This window comes from Littorina saxatilis, linkage group LG15 (assembly GCF_037325665.1).
Source record: "Littorina saxatilis isolate snail1 linkage group LG15, US_GU_Lsax_2.0, whole genome shotgun sequence".
Lineage (NCBI taxonomy): Eukaryota > Metazoa > Mollusca > Gastropoda > Littorinimorpha > Littorinidae > Littorina > Littorina saxatilis.
The window spans coordinates 49,466,153-49,485,266 of record NC_090259.1 but is presented as its reverse complement, the minus strand read 5'-3'; the positions used below and the strand labels follow the sequence as shown (position 1 = coordinate 49,485,266).

General features: G+C 41.6%; 1 protein-coding gene across 1 annotated transcript; it reads left to right on the top strand.

Annotated features, from left to right (window-relative positions):
- Positions 1-815: 815 nt before the first annotated feature.
- LOC138948152 (galanin receptor 2a-like) lies at positions 816-2,016 on the top strand. Its single transcript, XM_070319654.1, has one exon. The coding sequence runs from the start codon at positions 870-872 to the stop codon at positions 1,974-1,976; it is 1,107 nt and encodes a 368-aa protein (XP_070175755.1). The 5' UTR covers positions 816-869; the 3' UTR covers positions 1,977-2,016.
- Positions 2,017-19,114: the final 17,098 nt, after the last annotated feature.

Here is a 19,114-nt window from a genome sequence, read left to right as displayed (position 1 = left end):
CGCTACACGAAGCTTTGAAACTGAATTTTCGGCGAAAGGACTTGTGAAAGTTTTAGCGAAAGACTGTAAGCCTCAGTGAAAGGAATTGGCGAAGACTAATTCACGCAGCTTAAGCAGTGTATTTTCGGTAAAAAAAAAAAAAAAAGACGTCGCAAAGTCGCCTTGGGGCTGAATTATGGACACCCCTTCAGCCTGTCCTTAACTGGGCCAAGTCGACTTGGCCCAGTATACTTCGCGAAGCTGGCCGCACGGAGCTTTAGCTCTGAGTGTTCAGTAATAAGACTTGGCCCAGTATACTTCACGAAGCTGGCCGCACGGAGCTTTAGCTCTGAGTGTTCAGTAATAAGACTTGGCCTTTAGGGAGGGGGTGTGACACCATGTGGCCCCGTGTACAACCTGCACCTCTCCATGGTCAAGATCGGGAGGGACGGTACGCGGTATCTGCAAGGATTTCTGACTAATGTTTGGATTATATCTACAATGCTTATCCACATCTCGAAAACGTAAATGGGGGAGGGGGGGGGGGGGAGTCTGTAAATGCTGGGTATGTGTCAAATGGTTGTCCATAGTAATTAACAAGATCGGGAGGGAAGGTACCTGCAACTAGGATGATTTCTGGCCACAGCTAAAAAAATAAAAAAAATTAAAAAAAAGGTAGCTGGTGTGTCTTTACTATTTTACCCAACATCTATGCTATTCATTTTTTAATTCCTTTGTAAGATTTGGAGTATGAACGATGAGGCAACTCAGAAAAACTATCATGCCAATGTGTCCAAGTCATGAACATAAGTTTGTATCCGTTTGCAGGACACGCACATTCCCAGAATCAGAGCCTCAGCCTTTCATCCACTACCGCCTCTGTCTTCTCAATGGAAAACGAGACAACGACGTCGCAGCTAGGCGTCCTGACGACACTCCGAGCAGACGACAGCTCCCTTCAAGGGATCATGTCCACAGAAACCAGGAACCAGATTCTCTCCATTGTGGGAGTCTCGGTTCTCCCATTGATCTTCATCTGTGGAACCCTGGGAAATATTTTCACGATCGTAGTTCTGTGCTGTGACGGGCTGCGCGAAAACGTGAACGTGGTGTTGCTTTGTTTATCCGTCTCAGACTTGTGCTACGTCATTTGCTACTACATCCCGTTTGTGTCTGAAATGGTGAAATATGTTGACGTCGTTGAGAGCATCAGGGTGAAAGCTCTGACTGGGTCGCTTGAAGTTGCGTCACTGGTGTTCAGTCGAATATCCGCCATTTTTATTTGCTTTATTGCCGTGCAGCGGTTCATATTCATCGCTTTTCCGCTCAGAGCTACGACCATTTTGACCAAATTTCGAGTTCGTCTCACATGTGTTTTGATTTATGTGGCAATAATATGCATATTCTTTCCTTGTTTTCTAATCGGTGACTATGCTTACGTCTTTAGCTCTGCATACAACGAAACCATCCCTGTCTACGTCACAACACAATTTTACCAATCAAACGCCCAGGTTTTGAGTGATTATATTTTCGTTTATCTCACCATACTGTTTCGGATTGTTCCCGTTTTCCTTGTCCTGGTTTTGTCAGTCCTGATTCTACTCCTGCTGAAGAGGAGCCGGAAGTGGTCCCAGGCTGTTTCTCACTCCGACGATTCCAAAAGAATGAGCAGCGAAAGAAAAATCACCCGGACTCTGATCAGTGTCTGCATGTTGTTCATCGTCACCGGCATTCCTTATGTCGTCTTCTACATCATGCTGGGGAGACTGCCTGACTTTAACACGACGGGCAGATACAGAAACACTGTGGCTGTCACCTACACTCTAGTCAGTATTCTGGAGATGATGAATTCATCGGCAAACTTCCTCCTGTACATCACGACCAGCACTAGTTTCTACAAGACGTTCAGACGGGTGTTCTGTTCGCGATCGAACCGTAATGATAATGAGAGGAAAGAAAACGCGTCGGGTTCGTCGCTTGCAACCGTTGTTCAATAACTCTGTGTGTGTACATTTTGAATTGTCTTTGTCTCTTGAATTGCGGATGCTAAATATGTGCCTCCCTCTCTCTCTCTCTCTCTCTCTCTCTCTCTCTCTCTCTCTCTCTCTCTCTCTCTCTGGTGTTATGTTTTTATATTTAGTCAAGTTTTGACTAAATATTTTAACATCGAGGGGGAATCGAAACGAGGGTCGTGGTGTATGTGCGTGTGTGTGTGCGTGTGTGCGTGTGTGTGTGTGTGTGTCTGTGTGTGTGTGTAGAGCGATTCAGACTAAACTACTGGACCGATCTTTATGAAATTTGACATGAGAGTTCCTGGGTATGAAATCCCCATACGTTTTTTTCATTTTTTTGATAAATGTCTTTGATGACGTCATATCCGGCTTTTCGTGAAAGTTGAGGCGGCACTGTCACGCCCTCATTTTTCAACCAAATTGGTTGAAATTTTGGTCAAGTAATCTTCGACGAAGCCCGGACTTCGGTATTGCATTTCAGCTTGGTGGCTTAAAAATTAATTAATGACTTTGGTCATTAAAAATCTGAAAATTGTAAAAAAAAATAAAAATTTATAAAACGATCCAAATTTACGTTTATCTTATTCTCCATCATTTGCTGATTCCAAAAACATATAAATATGTTATATTCGGATTAAAAACAAGCTCTGAAAATTAAATATATAAAAATTATTATCAAAATTAAATTGTCCAAATCAATTTAAAAACACTTTCATCTTATTCCTTGTCGGTTCCTGATTCTAAAAAACATATAGATATGATATGTTTGGATTAAACACACGCTCAGAAAGTTAAAACAAAGAGAGGTACAGAAAAGCGTGCTATCCTTCTTAGCGCAACTACTACCCCGCTCTTCTTGTCAATTTCACTGCCTTTGCCATGAGCGGTGGACTGACGATGCTACGAGTATACGGTCTTGCTGAAAAATGGCATTGCGTTTATCAGTTTCATTCTGTGAGTTCGACAGCTACTTGACTAAATATTGTATTTTCGCCTTACGCGACTTGTTATATTTAGTCAAGTTTTGACTAAATATTTTAACATCGAGGGGGAATCGAAACGAGGGTCGTGGTGTATGTGCGTGTGTGTGTGCGTGTGTGTGTGTAGAGCGATTCAGACTAAACTACTGGACCGATCTTTATGAAATTTGACATGAGAGTTCCTGGGTATGAAATCCCCGAACGTTTTTTTCATTTTTTTGATAAATGTCTTTGATGACGTCATATCCGGCTTTTCGTGAAAGTTGAGGCGGCACTGTCACGCCCTCATTTTTCAACCAAATTGGTTGAAATTTTGGTCAAGTAATCTTCGACGAAGCCCGGACTTCGGTATTGCATTTCAGCTTGGTGGCTTAAAAATTAATTGATGACTTTGGTCATTAAAAATCTGAAAATTGTAAAAAAAAATAAAAATTTATCAAACGATCCAAATTTACGTTTATCTTATTCTCCATCATTTGCTGATTCCAAAAACATATAAATATGTTATATTCGGATTAAAAACAAGCACTGAAAATTAAATATATAAAAATTATTATCAAATTTTTTTTCGAAATCAATTTAAAAACACTTTCATCTTATTCCTTGTCGGTTCCTGATTCCAATAATATATAGATATGATATGTTTGGATTAAAAACACGCTCAGAAAGTTAAAACGAAGAGAGGTACAGAAAAGCGTGCTATCCTTCTCAGCGCAACGAATACCCCGCTCTTCTTGTCAATTCCACGGGCACTGCCTTTGCCACGGGCGGTGGAGTGACGATGCTACGAGTATACGGTCTTGCTGCGTTGCGTTGCGTTCAGTTTCATTCTGTGAGTTCGACAGCTACTTGACTAAATATTGTATTTTCGCCTTACGCGACTTGTTTGATAAATGTCTTTGATGACGTCATATCCGGCTTTTCGTGAAAGTTGAGGCGGCACTGTCACGCCCTCATTTTTCAACCAAATTGGTTGAAATTTTGGTCGGGTAATGTTCGACGAAGCCCGGACTTCGGTATTGCATTTCAGCGTGGTGGCTTAAAAATTAATCAATGACTTTGGTCATTAAAAATCTGAAAATTGTAAAAAAAATATGTTTTTTATAAAACGATCCAAATTTACGTTTATCTTATTCTCCATCATTTGCTGATTCCAAAAACATATAAATATGTTATATTCGGATTAAAAACAAGCTCTGAAAATTAAATATATAAAAATTATTATCAAAATTAAATTTTCCAAATCAATTTAAAAACACTTTCATCTTATTCCTTGTCGGTTCCTGATTCCAAAAACATATAGATATGATATGTTTGGATTAAAAACACGCTCAGAAAGTTAAAACGAAGAGAGGTACAGAAAAGCGTGCTATCCTTCTCAGCGCAACTACTACCCCGCTCTTCTTGTCAATTTCACTGCCTTTGCCACGAGCGGTGGACTGACGATGCTACGAGTATACGGTCTTGCTGAAAAATTGCAGTGCGTTCATTTTCATTCTGTGAGTTGGACAGCTACTTGACTAAATGTTGTATTTTCGCCTGTTTGTTCGTTGTGTGTCTTCTTCTCTTTCTGTCTGTCTGTCTTGCTTTTATCAATGGATGGTAACTCTTGATATCAATGGATGGTAACTCTTGATATCAATGGATGGTAACTCTTGATATCAATGGATGGTAACTCTTGATATCAAGCGTGATTATTATATCCCGTAGACTATGTGTTACTGTTTGGTTGTTTGGTTGTGAAACACCTTCTGTTTTCACGGGTGGGGAACTGTTCCGCACCATGCTCGTTTGGAGCGACGTGTTCCGGTTGTAGCTCGTTTGATGAAATAAAAAATATTCTGGTGTACAAGGTGTGAACAATAGTACGCACATTTTTATTGGGAGAGAGAGAGAGAGAGAGAGAGAGAGAGAGAGAGAGAGAGAGAGAGAGAGAGAGAGAGAGAGAGAGAGAAAGAGAGTGAGAGAGACAGAGACACTGACAGAGAGACAGAGAGAGACACAGAAAGAGAGAGACAGAGAGAGAGACAGAGAGAAAGACAGACAGACAGACTGACAGACAGAGAGAGACACACACACACACACACACACACACACACACACACACACGAACACGCTCAAGTTATCCATACCCCCCCCCACACACACACACACACACACACAGGACACATTCATATTAACAGCCCCTTCTACTTGCCTTCTTAAACATATTATTTCTCCTTTCCCTTTTGTAACATAATCACAGCTAAGCCCCACAGAGTTATCTCCCGTCCACATGATGGATGACGTGCAATTAGTGCACCGCTCAAGTTCTCTACCTTGTCGCTGTCACGTGATGCAAAATACACACACAAGCATTTGACCCTCGAACCAGTGCGTGACAACATAAAACGGCAACTTTCAAAATGTGTAATTGATAACTGTCAAAAATGAGAAATGGCTAGCGTCTGCAATTACTACAGCGGCCCAGATCTCTCTGTTACTTTTTTTTTGCCCCCTGCTTGTAAATGAAACTCGAAGCACTTTATGACAACATCAAACGGCAAGTTTCAACATGTATAATTGATTACAGTCAAAAATGACAAATGGCTAGCGGCAATTTCTGCACCACCATAACTCTCTGTTCCTTTGTGTCTGCGTCCTGCTTGCAAATCAAACTCGAGGCAAGTGACCATGTAAACCTTTCTGACAACATACAAGTTTCAACAAGTAAGATTGATTACAGTCAAAAACAAGAGGCGAAGCCTTCAAGGCTCACGTAAGAAATAGACAAACAGTAACACAAACTCAATCACTCCGTCACACATACACACCCACACACACAGTAAGCTTAGGTGACACTGTGCAAGAAAGAGAGACACTAGATCTAGATCTGTCTGTCTGCATGTAGCCTACTTACAGGGACACGACTGCCAAAATTTAATAGTCTCGGCCCGCTCAAAATAACAATGACCGAGACCACACACACCACGCGAGAGAGAAAGACTACAGGGAGGCATGCCGTCATGATGCATTAATTGACGTCAAACACTTTTGACCGTGACGTAATCTTATGCGAGCTTTATCCATAGTCTTGGATAACCACTCACACATAGACTCGGAAATGTTAAAGTTTCTACCACAGACATACACACGCACACACACACACACGCACAAACGCACAGACAGACAAAGTTACGATCGCATAGGCTACACTTCGTGAGCCAATGACAAATGTCCTGTGATGACTGCACGCCCCTGGTTCTCTCCATGCCGCTCAGGGTTTCTGGGCCGACATCAGAAGAACGTGCAACTGACCAGTTGAACTTGTCTGACAAGAATGAAACAGCAAGTTTCAATGCAAGAGTACATACAGTCAAAAATGACGAATGACATGCAATTACTGCACCGCAATTGTTCTCTCCCTTGTCGCAATGTGTGCTGCACCATTGGCCCGTGTAAACAGTTTTATTCAGATAATTACAAATAACAAATAACAATGCTGCACCCTTTTGGGTTCAGGAAATCAAAACACAAAATAATTAACCATTGAAACCTTTATGTCAGCATAAAACGACAAGTTTCAACATGTATAATTGATTACGGTCAGAGATGACGAATGATCTGCAATTACTGCACTGCCACCGCGATAGTTCTCTCCCTTGTCGCTGTTGCTTATTGCAGGCTTTTTCAGGAAATGAAACCACCAAGCTATTTACCATTGAAACCTGTCTAACAAAAATAAAACAGCAAGTTTCAACATGTATATTACCGTCACAAATGGCAAATGGCCTGCAATTACTGCACTACCCGAGTTCTCTACCGTACACTTTTTCTACTACAGCCTTTTTGTGCAGAAATCAAAAACAATGCGAGAGGCAATTAACCATTTAAACTTTTTTTTGGTGCAAATATCAATCATTATTAGTTTTAAGATGTATGGTTTAAACACAATTTTATTCAAAATACATGACATGAAACAATTGACAAAAATGCAGCTAGGAATAAGAATAAGAATAAGAAGAAGAATACTTTATTATCTCATAGAGAAATTCAGGCGTGGTACATAACAATAATACAAACAGGACATTGTTTTTACATAAGACATATAGCACTATATAGCAGGGCAGGTTATAAACACACCTCCCACATACCTCTCTGGCCATTCCTTGCATTGTGCTTACGCATTCAGTCATGAACACATCCATGTCTCACTTACACATCGCACACATGGACATTCTTATACGCTCAACTTACCCATTCACACATGGACATTCTTATACGCTCAACTTACCCATTCACACAGGACACGAACTCAAGCAGATGTTTATTTGACGTGACCATAACAATGCTAAGTTACACAAGTTTTCATGATGGTGGACAACACAATTATTAACCAGAAGAACAAAATGTAGGAGGGGGGTATGGGGAACTTAATCAAAACAGGAGGATTTACAGAAAATAAAAAAATAAAAAAAAATAAAAGAAAAAAATAAAAGAAAAAAATAAAGAAAAAAATAAGGTGAGACTATGAATGAAGCGCGTGGGACGAGAACATCGATGCTGAGACATGCAATAAGTAAGTTCAGATAAATGTACATTTTCATGGAGAGGGCAGCATAGTTCGTTACGAATGTATGGAAGAAAACAACCACACACACACACACACACACACACACACACACACACACACACACACACACACACACACACACACACACACAAACAAAAACAAAAACAAAAACAAAAACAAGATGTATTATGCACTACAGTCAAAGATGACGAATGGCCTGCTATTATTGCACCGCGATAGAGATCGCCCACGTCGCTGTTCGTTGCTGCAGCCTTTTAACTGCAGGAAATCAAAACACGAAGCAATTGGCAATTTGAACTTGTGTGACAAGATGGAGCAGCCAGTGTTTACACAGTGTTTGACTGATTGTGGCGTTCACGAACGAAAGGGGTACAGGGGGGGGGGGGGGGCGGAAGGGGGTGGAGGGGTGTTAGCGGGGTGTGAGGGGGGTAGTGTGTACAGAGAAGAAGAGTCAGGTTAGTTCTGTGGTTGGTGCAAGTATATCTAATTAGCCAGATTGTTATTGGATGAGAGAGAAAGAGAGAGAGAGAGAGAGAGAGAGAGAGAGAGACAGACAGACAGACAGACAGACAGACAGACAGACACAGAGACACAGAGACACAGACAGACACAGACAGACACAGAATACGAATACGAAAGTTTATTCAGTTTTAGGCCAGAGCCCCTTCTGAAGGGTATGCGCCCATATACAACATAATCATAGTAAAATATTGTGTTGTTTCATAAATGACCCAAATTTGTACACATCAAACAGTAATACATGTGTACATAAATCATGTCACCAGTGATTAATCTTTTCATTCCCTGATAAATATATTGTGCTAATTTGGATATTTGACTGACATTTCCAGTAGACATAAGCAAAGTATATCGGTACATACATGGATGATTATAATATTTTGGCTTTATCAATAATACTCTTAGGTCACGTAGTGCAGGACAGCAAAACATAAAGTGTATTTCATTTTCTTCAGCCAATTTACACAGACGACACAACAAATCTTCCTCACTCCGTACACTATACCTACATCTGTGTACAGCAAGATCCGATACACCGAACCTAAATTTAGTTAATGCACTTTTCACATAGCTGTTCATTTCCATATCTATATACGCTTCAGTACTGCTTCCGGTCTTAAACAATCTGTATGTAGAAAATCGATCACTGCTTTGCATATGGTCGTTCCAGTCTTGCCATCTGCAATCTATCAATCGTTGTCTGAAACATTTCAAAAATCCACCAATACTGTCCACCCCTTGGTTGTACCATACATCTGCAAACCCATGAGAGAACAAACACTTTCGAACATCCGTCGCCCATGTAATCTTGCCATTACAATCTAAATTATAGAGAACTTTGTATGCTTTACATGGAATCTTAGAATTTTCCATTCTTGTTAATTTTAGCCAATATGTAATGCACTTTACATATGAGTTTAGATATATTGGGAATCTTCCCAATTCACCATACACAAGGTCGTTTGGTGTTCTCATGTCTACATGTAGGAATCGTTTCATGGCGAATAAGTGCAGTTTTTCTATTTCCGTACCTTTTTGGAAAGCCCAAATCTCAGCACCATATTGCACAATCGGTTGAACTTGAGAATCAAACAATTTCGTAAACAATTTGTAAGAACTACTCTCTAACTTGTGCAACACACGAAGTATACCAAACACTGCCCGTTTACCCCTACTCACCAAATCTTGACAGGAAACATTAAAACTGAGTCTCGTGGAAAAAAATATTCCTAAATACTTATAAGCGTTAACAACAACAACTCTATCTGCACCATAATTCCATTTTTCACAACTAGCTAAATATCCTCCTTTACGGAAAACAATAGTATTAGTTTTGTTCATGTTAACTTTCAACTCCAATCGAGAAGCTGCATTGTACAAATTATTCAGCTGTCTTTGCAGGCCAACAACAGTTGTGGAGAGCAATACAATGTCATCAGTAAAAAGCAATATGAACAAGAGGCGAAGCCTTCAAGGCTCACGTAAGAAATCGACAAACAGTAACACAAACTCAATCACTCCGTCACACATACACACACACAGTACACACACACACACACACACACACACACACACACACACACACACACACACACACACACACACACACACACACACACACACACACACACACACACACACACACACAGAAAGAGCATAGGTGAAACTGTGCAAGAAAGCGAGACACTAGATCTAGATCTGTCTGTCTGCATGTAGCCTACTTACAGGGACACGACTGCCAACTACTCTCGGCCCGCTCAAAATAATAATGACCGAGACTTTCAGTACTTCCTTCGCGTGACGTCTAACCCTCTTACGTCATAATGTGACGTCAATGTAATATGACGTCTTCAAATGTTAAAGTTTCTACCACAGACATACATACATACATACGCACGCACGCACGCACGCACGCACAGACAGACAAAGTTTACCAACGCATAGGCTACACTTACGTGAGCCAAAAATTCAACAAAATCAAATGTCACACAATGTTTTCCATTTTGCATTACTTCCAAAGCTAATTCATTAATGAATAACGAAAACAACACAGGGCTACATACATCACCTTGTTTTACCCCATATGTACAATTGATTACATCAGTAAATTTAGCGCCACATCTTATTTTAGCTTTCACATCCAAATACATGCTTTTCACACAACGATGCAATTTTCCTCTAATACCGTTTTTCATAAGTACAGGCCACAGAAGTTTCCTAGAAATCGAATCGAATGCCTTCTCAAAATCAACAAATGCTACATACAATTTTCTGTTATTTGTAAACTGTTTCTGAATGGCCGCCAGGAGTGTAAAGATATGGTCAACTGTTGAATGATCTTTTTTTAAATCCAGCTTGATGTTCACCAGTAATATCATTTATGCTAATCCATTCCTGCAATCTGTTATTAATTATGGAGCTATATAATTTACTGCTGACATCACACAGTGATATTCCCCTGTAGTTATTGGTGTCATTTATCTGACCTTTCTTAAACAGAGGCAAGATTATTGATTCCTTCCAGTTGTCCGGGTAAAAACCACTATCAAACAAGACATTAAACAACCTTACCAAAAACATCACCACAGCCTCACCCGAATGCTTGAACAACTCACCAATCAGCCCATCTGGACCAGCAGACTTTCCGTTCTTCAGCTTTCTAATTGCAAGAGTGACCTCTTCTTTCGAAATCGGTCTATCTAATACATGTTCAACAACATCCTCATCATTTCCTTCATCATTAACATCAGCATTTTCATCCACAGCACCATCAACGACGTCCACTATAGCTACATGTGTGTCCTTCTCTAATACATTCTTAAAATGTTGGAACCAATCATCTAAAGTAATGTTATGACGCGGCTGCGTTTTCCTCCGTGAAAGTTTCTTCATAGTTTCCCAAAATAGTTTCTGCGATTTTACTGAGCTGCTCAAGTCAGCGAGTAGACCAGCGTTGTAGCTTTTCTTTTTCCTAACAATCAGGTATTTATATTCACGCCTAGCAATGCAATATAGATTTTTATCAATAACATCTTTTGATTTTCTACATTTATGTAACATCTTACGGACATGACTTCTTGCTGTTTGACGGTATGAGATAATAAAGTATTCGTATTCGTATTCGTAGCAGAGAGACTCTCTTTCTCCTTACACCCAGACACTAGGCACTTTCAACACCACAGTGTCACGACCGCCACTTGTTCACTGGGAATTGCCATTGATTTTACACCCCCCCCTCCCTACGGCTTCTGACAAGTGAAGACAGTTTTCAGAAAATGCTCCCCCCCTCCCCCCATCACACACACCGCCCCCCTCCTCTCACCCCCTTGCAAGTATGGACAGTTGTCAGTAAATGGCCTCCACCCTACCACACACACCCTATTGCAAGTATGGACAGTTGTCAGTAAATGGCCTCCCCCCTACCACACACACCCTATTGCAAGTATGGACAGATACCAGTAAATGGCCTCCACCTTACCACACACACACACTATTGCAAGTATGGACAGTTGTCAGTAAATGGCCTCCACCCTACCACACACACACTATTGCAAGTATGAACAGTTGTCAGTAAATGGCCTCCCCCCTACCACACACACACTATTGCAAGTATGGACAGATGCCAGTAAATGGCCTCCCCCCTACCACACACACCCTATTGCAAGTATGGACAGATGTCAGTAAATGGCCTCCACCCTACCACACACACACTATTGCAAGTATGGACAGATGTCAGTAAATGGCCTCCACCCTACCACACACACCCTATTGCAAGTATGGACAGATGTCAGTAAATGGCCTCCACCCTACCACACACACACACTATTGCAAGTATGGACAGTTGTCAGTAAATGGCCTCCACCCTACCACACACACCCTATTGCAAGTATGGACAGATGTCAGTAAATGGCCTCCACCCTACCACACACACACTATTGCAAGTATGGACAGATGCCAGTAAATGGCCTCCCCCCTACCACACACACACCTTATTGCAAGTATGGACAGATGTCAGTAAATGGCCTCCACCCTACTACACACACACTATTGCAAGTATGGACAGATGTCAGTAAATGGTCTCCACCCTACCACACACACACTATTGCAAGTATGGACAGATACCAGTAAATGGCCTCAACCCTACCACACACACACTATTGCAAGTATGGACAGTTGTCAGTAAATGGCCTCCACCCTACCACACACACACTATTGCAAGTATGGACAGATACCAGTAAATGGCCTCCACCCTACCACACACACACTATTGCAAGTATGGACAGATACCAGTAAATGGCCTCCACCCTACCACACACACACCCTATTGCAAGTATGGACAGTTGTCAGTAAATGGCCTCCACCCTACCACACACACACCCTATTGCAAGTATGGACAGATGTCAGTAAATGGCCTCCACCCTACCACACACACACTATTGCAAGTATGGACAGATGTCAGTAAATGGTCTCCACCCTACCACACACACACTATTGCAAGTATGGACAGATACCAGTAAATGGCCTCCACCCTACCACACACACACTATTGCAAGTATGGACAGTTGTCAGTAAATGGCCTCCACCCTACCACACACACACTATTGCAAGTATGGACAGTTGTCAGTAAATGGCCTCCACCCTACCACACACACACTATTGCAAGTATGGACAGTTGTCAGTAAATGGCCTCCACCCTACCACACACACACTATTGCAAGTATGGACAGATACCAGTAAATGGCCTCCACCCTACCACACACACACCCTATTGCAAGTATGGACAGATGTCAGTAAATGGCCTCCACCCTACCACACACACCCTATTGCAAGTATGGACAGTTGTCAGTAAATGGCCTCCACCCTACCACACACACACTATTGCAAGTATGGACAGTTGTCAGTAAATGGCCTCCACCCTACCACACACACACTATTGCAAGTATGGACAGTTGTCAGTAAATGGCCTCCACCCTACCACACACACACTATTGCAAGTATGGACAGTTGTCAGTAAATGGCCTCCCCCCTACCACACACACACACTATTGCAAGTATGGACAGATACCAGTAAATGGTCTCCACCCTACCACACACACCCTATTGCAAGTATGGACAGTTGTCAGTAAATGGCCTCCACCCTACCACACACACACACTATTGCAAGTATGGACAGTTGTCAGTAAATGGCCTCCACCCTACCACACACACACACTATTGCAAGTATGGACAGATACCAGTAAATGGCCTCCACCCTACCACACACACACTATTGCAAGTATGGACAGATGTCAGTAAATGGCCTCCACCCTACCACACACACACTATTGCAAGTATGGACAGTTGTCAGTAAATGGCCTCCACCCTACCACACACACCCTATTGCAAGTATGGACAGTTGTCAGTAAATGGCCTCCACCCTACCACACACACCCTATTGCAAGTATGGACAGTTGTCAGTAAATGGTCTCCACCCTACAACACACACCCTATTGCAAGTATGGACAGTTGTCAGTAAATGGTCTCCACCCTACCACACACACCCTATTGCAAGTATGGACAGTTGTCAGTAAATGGTCTCCACCCTACCACACACACCCTATTGCAAGTATGGACAGATGTCAGTAAATGGCCTCCACCCTACCACACACACCCTATTGCAAGTATGGACAGTTGTCAGTAAATGGCCTCCACCCTACCACACACACACTATTGCAAGTATGGACAGTTGTCAGTAAATGGCCTCCACCCTACCACACACACACTATTGCAAGTATGGACAGATGCCAGTAAATGGCCTCCCCCCTACCACACACACACCTTATTGCAAGTGCGGACAGTGTAGAGGAAATGGGTCATTTCCCCCAACACGTTCACCGTTGATCACGTGCACTGTTTACAGCCTGACAGCAGACCCGCCTCAGCAAGTGTGTTGTGGCGACGCCAGCACCTCTCGTGACATCGATCTCTTTCTCACACTCTCACACAACAGACAGACAGAGTGGTTTTCTATGGAAACAACTCAGAGACACTTTCACACACTCTCACACAACAGACGGACAGAGTGGTTTTCCATGGAAACAACAACTCAGAGACACTTTCACACACTCTCACACAACAGACGGACAGAGTGGTTTTCTATGGAAACAACAACTCAGAGACACTTTCACACACTCTCACACAACAGACGGACAGAGTGGTTTTCTATGGAAACAACAACTCAGAGACACTTTCACACACTCTCACACAACAGACAGACAGAGTGGTTTTCTATGGAAACAACAACTCAGAGACACTTTCACACACTCTCACACAACAGACGGACAGAGTGGTTTTCTATGGAAACAACAACTCAGAGACACTTTCACACACTCTCACACAACAGACGGACAGAGTGGTTTTCTATGGATGATGTATGTAGCCCTGTGTTGTTTTCGTTATTCATTAAATTGGAAATCCAAAGCATCATCATTATAATCATCCTCATCTCATTAATCATCCAAAATACTCTGTGGGGTGCCTTTCTCAAATTGTGATGGAAAGCGCCTGTGCCAGACAGACAGACAGACAGACAAAAATTAAAAAAATTAAAAAGTTAACAACAAAACGAGGTGGGGAAAATTAAACATGGGATGATAATTATGACGATGATAATGATAATGACGATGATGATGACGATGATGATGGTGATGATGATGATGATGAAGATGATGATGATGATGATGGTGATGATGATGATGAGGATGATGGTGATGAAGATGGTGATGATGTGGTTATTCACAAAATCAAATTCATAATATGCAGGCAATTATGCGTACAAGCTAGTAGCAAACAGACAGACAGACAGACAGACAGACAGACAGACAGAAGCACATACACAGACACATTCGTAAACAAAGAAATACATAAAACAAGAATGTACCGGGGCGTGCAGAGGTGCAGTAAACCTCGCATCTCCAACGTTACACCATCGTAAACTGCCACAGTCATGACCGCTTTCAATGTCACGTGACGCCATCGTAAACTGCCACAGTCATGACCGCTTTCAATGTCAAGTGACGCCATCGTAAACTGCCACAGTCATGACCGCTTTCAATGTCACGTGACGCCATCGTAAACTGCCACAGTCATGATCGCTTTCAATGTCACGTGACGCCATCGTAAACTGCCACAGTCATGACCGCTTTCAATGTCACGTGACGCCATCGTAAACTGCCACAGTCATGACCGCTTTCAATGTCAAGTGACGCCATCGTAAACTGCCACAGTCATGACCGCTTTCAATGTCACGTGACGCCATCGTAAACTGCCACAGTCATGACCGCTTTCAATGTCACGTGACGCCATCACCAAGGGAGGGCATTCTATTTGCAGTGGATCGTGTCTGTCACGTCCCATTGAGGCGACTCGACGATTCCTTCTCTTCATTTGCTCCGTGTCACGCCCAGCGAACGGTCTTTGTTGCGCGGTTTACACGGGCTTCAATGGCAAAAGTGTGAAGGAGGATACTGTAGCCATTAACACATGAATGGGACACCCGTTCCGCGTTCGGAAAGTCGACAGAAGGACAGACAGACAAACGATCAAACCCTGAGAAAGGCAAGTCAGATAGATAGACACAATCTGGTAAACGATCAAACCCTGAGAAAGGCAAGTCAGATAGATAGACACAATCTGGTAAACGATCAAACCCTGAGAAAGGCAAGTCAGATAGATAGACACAATCTGGTAAACGAACAAACCCTGAGAAAGGCAAGTCAGATAGATAGACACAATCTGGTAAACGAACAAACCCTGAGAAAGGCAAGTCAGATAGATAGACACAATCTGGTAAACGAACAAACCCTGAGAAAGGCAAGTCAGATAGATAGACACAATCTGGTAAACGATCAAACCCTGAGAAAGGCAAGTCAGATAGATAGACACAATCTCTAGTGGAATGCATGAATGGAGACTATTATAGTTAGCAACTAAACGTACGTTCGAACTACGCAGTTCGTAACTACAGATTTAGTCAGTCTGCAATGCATGAGAGCGAACTTGGTCGAGACTACTTAGTTACCAACAAAAAGAGTAGGTCATAACTTTCAAGTGACGTCACGGGGAATCCCCGTCACTGCGCAGGCGCGGTGAACTCTTCACCTTCGAAAGTGGTAAACAAACCAGCATGGGATTGGGAGCATGGTAACAGTGCGAACTTGAGTGGTTGATCGATGCAATATTATTTTGGCGAGCAAACAAGACAAACATAAGCAGAACGCAAATGTTTCTCTCAGTTCTTCCGCACATTACGAGAGCTAAAACTGCCCGACCGGGGAGATGTACGCAGCATATAGGCTGAGTCAGTGTCGTCGAAGATTTGAGTGATGGCTCAGTCGGTATGTACTGGGAAAAGGTCCGTGTCCCTCATACTGATTGTGCATTTTAAAGTAAAGCTGGAACTTTGTAACAGACAATGATGTATAGAGATTACACAACGTCATCGAGTGAGGGACCGAAAAATATTGAAACTCGAGGATGATTTTTTTGTGGTATCAACCGAGACCGTAGGTCGAGGTTGATACCACACAAAAAAATCATCCGAGAGTTTCAATATTTTTTGGTCCCTCACAAGATGACGTTTGTGTAATTTGTGTATACAATGATCAACGACAAAGACAAAAATTAAAACAAAAACAACACGAACTCTTTTCCATCGAGGAATGGTGGAAGGAAAATAACACAACCGGAAATAGATCTAGATCTAAATTGATCTCTATGACCCGTGCCTTGATACCATTGAGATCATAGGAGATGCACAGCAGTGCCGATACCAGGTTTCTTTAGCTTCACTTTAAAATGATATCAGAACGATAGTTATTCACTTGAAAGTGAACACAGGAGAGTTGTATACATGGATGTATTTAAGTTTGTGTTTCAATTTATGGGAGCGAAACTGACATTTCTGAACTGAAAAAAGTCGTGTTTTGTGGAGTTTAGAGTTGTCAGTAGAGACCGAGTAATCGTTGAAGAGAAATAATTGCATGGTTCACCGATGGAGAGTTAAACGACCATAAAACCGCACCACAGGTATGTCACGAAGCTGTCTAAGTTCTACACTATACAACAAAAGAAAATTGAATGAGGGAATCAAGACAATAGATCAACTCTCTCTCTCTCTCTTTCTCTCAGTCTCTATCTCTCTCTCTCTCTCTCTCTCTCTCTCTCACACACACAGGCATACGCACACACTAACACACACACACACACACACACACTCACTCTCTCCCTCTCTCTCTAAACCGCTAAGAGGGAGGGACAAAGTTGAGAACAAGAGTGCCAGATAAAGGAAGGAATGTAATTTGGAGCGATCATTAAACAAATTAAGAAACAAGCAAGTTAGCAAGCAAATCCTTGAAAATGTGTGATGTCATACAAAAGGAGCCAACAATGTGTTGGCCTGGTGTTCTACTTGCAAAATAAACTAGTAAAAGAATTGTGAGATGTAAAGAGAAAAGATTAACTGGAAACACTACCGAATTACAAGACATCATCAGTGATTTGAATCATTCACCTATGATTTTCTTCCTTTTTTCCAGATCGGGTAGAATACTTTATGTCAGTGACATATTTAAATGATTGCAATTTTGTGCTGGTCTTTAACATGAATAATTAGATACAATGAATACATTATTCAATGAGTAGGAAGTGACAATATTTTAATGTGTATGATCTTGTTTGATGAATGCCGCAAACACTCTGAGAAGTTCTTCTAAGCAAGCAAAGAAACAGAGGTTTTTGTAACTTAGACACTCTGTCTATAAGGAAGCTAGCTGTTGCTTGAACATCATTTGAAAATTAATCTGCGCCAGTTTAAATGCATTGCTTCGGTATGGTAGAGCTGATCATCAAAATGCATCTCATGTGTGAAATTTTAGCTTTGATGTTGCACTGACTTCAGAAGACTAACCTGTTTCGTGAGTAAAAACTGCAAACATTTCAAGCTGACAAGAGCAGAACGATGTTAAAATATAAGATATGATAAGGGAAATGTGAAGGCTAAATTAAACAAAGAATGAAATTGTAACCCACTCTGTACAAGTGGCGCGTTTTGCTGCATTTATCATCTTTTATTCTTTCATGTGTTCTTTTGAGTTTCCGACAACATTTGTTGTGTCATTGTGTATGAACGTTTTAATTTAAATGATGATAAACAATGATTGCATATTTTGTGTAAACGATTTCGCTCAACGTCTCAGATGTGGCATGCAGGCTTCACGTGGAATAAAACCATCCCTCCACTTTAACATATACCAGCTGTCAAAAACACGTGTGTTTACTTTGAAGTGTTGGAATGTTTGATCAATTAATTTGTTTAACTTCTACTGGCATCAATCCGCAAAATGTATTCATTCAAACATTCCAACTTTGCACATGACCCAGTCAGAATGTAAATGTTTGGTATGTATCAAAGTGTATAGATGGCCTAACCTCATGTAAGAGCCCATGCAGATATAAAATAGTAAGCCAAACTTGGCGTTTGCAAGAGGAACGGTGCCTTGAAACTGACAGCAGCAACAACAATTTAATTATCCACAATCACAGTGTCACTCAGCTTTTCACCCCATCCAAACCACCAGCCATCCTCTCACTAAAAACCAAAACAAACTCCCCAAAACACACACACACACACACATTAAAACACAGAGAATCATGAGATTTGTTTGTTTGTTTATTCATCCTGTAGAATGTTTCTTTAGCCACTGAGCCAACTATAATACTCGTCATAAAAAGTAGGCAGATCCGTTTGAGGGCAAATCTTTATGATGAGGCCGTTTATTAAAAAAACCAAATACAGGTTGACCCAAAAACAATGCAACCCACAACAAGTTAATAACCTACATTTGTGGACATAAACTTCAGCCTATGCATGACCCTTCTACAAAGTGACAATTTTGAAGATCAAATAGGCTGACTTTTGTGCAATTTTAAATTAAGTTCCCAATTTTGGGGATCGACTCAACGGTACGGGTTTTAAAATTGAGCGGTAGCCAAACTTGCCCGATCTAAGCGCT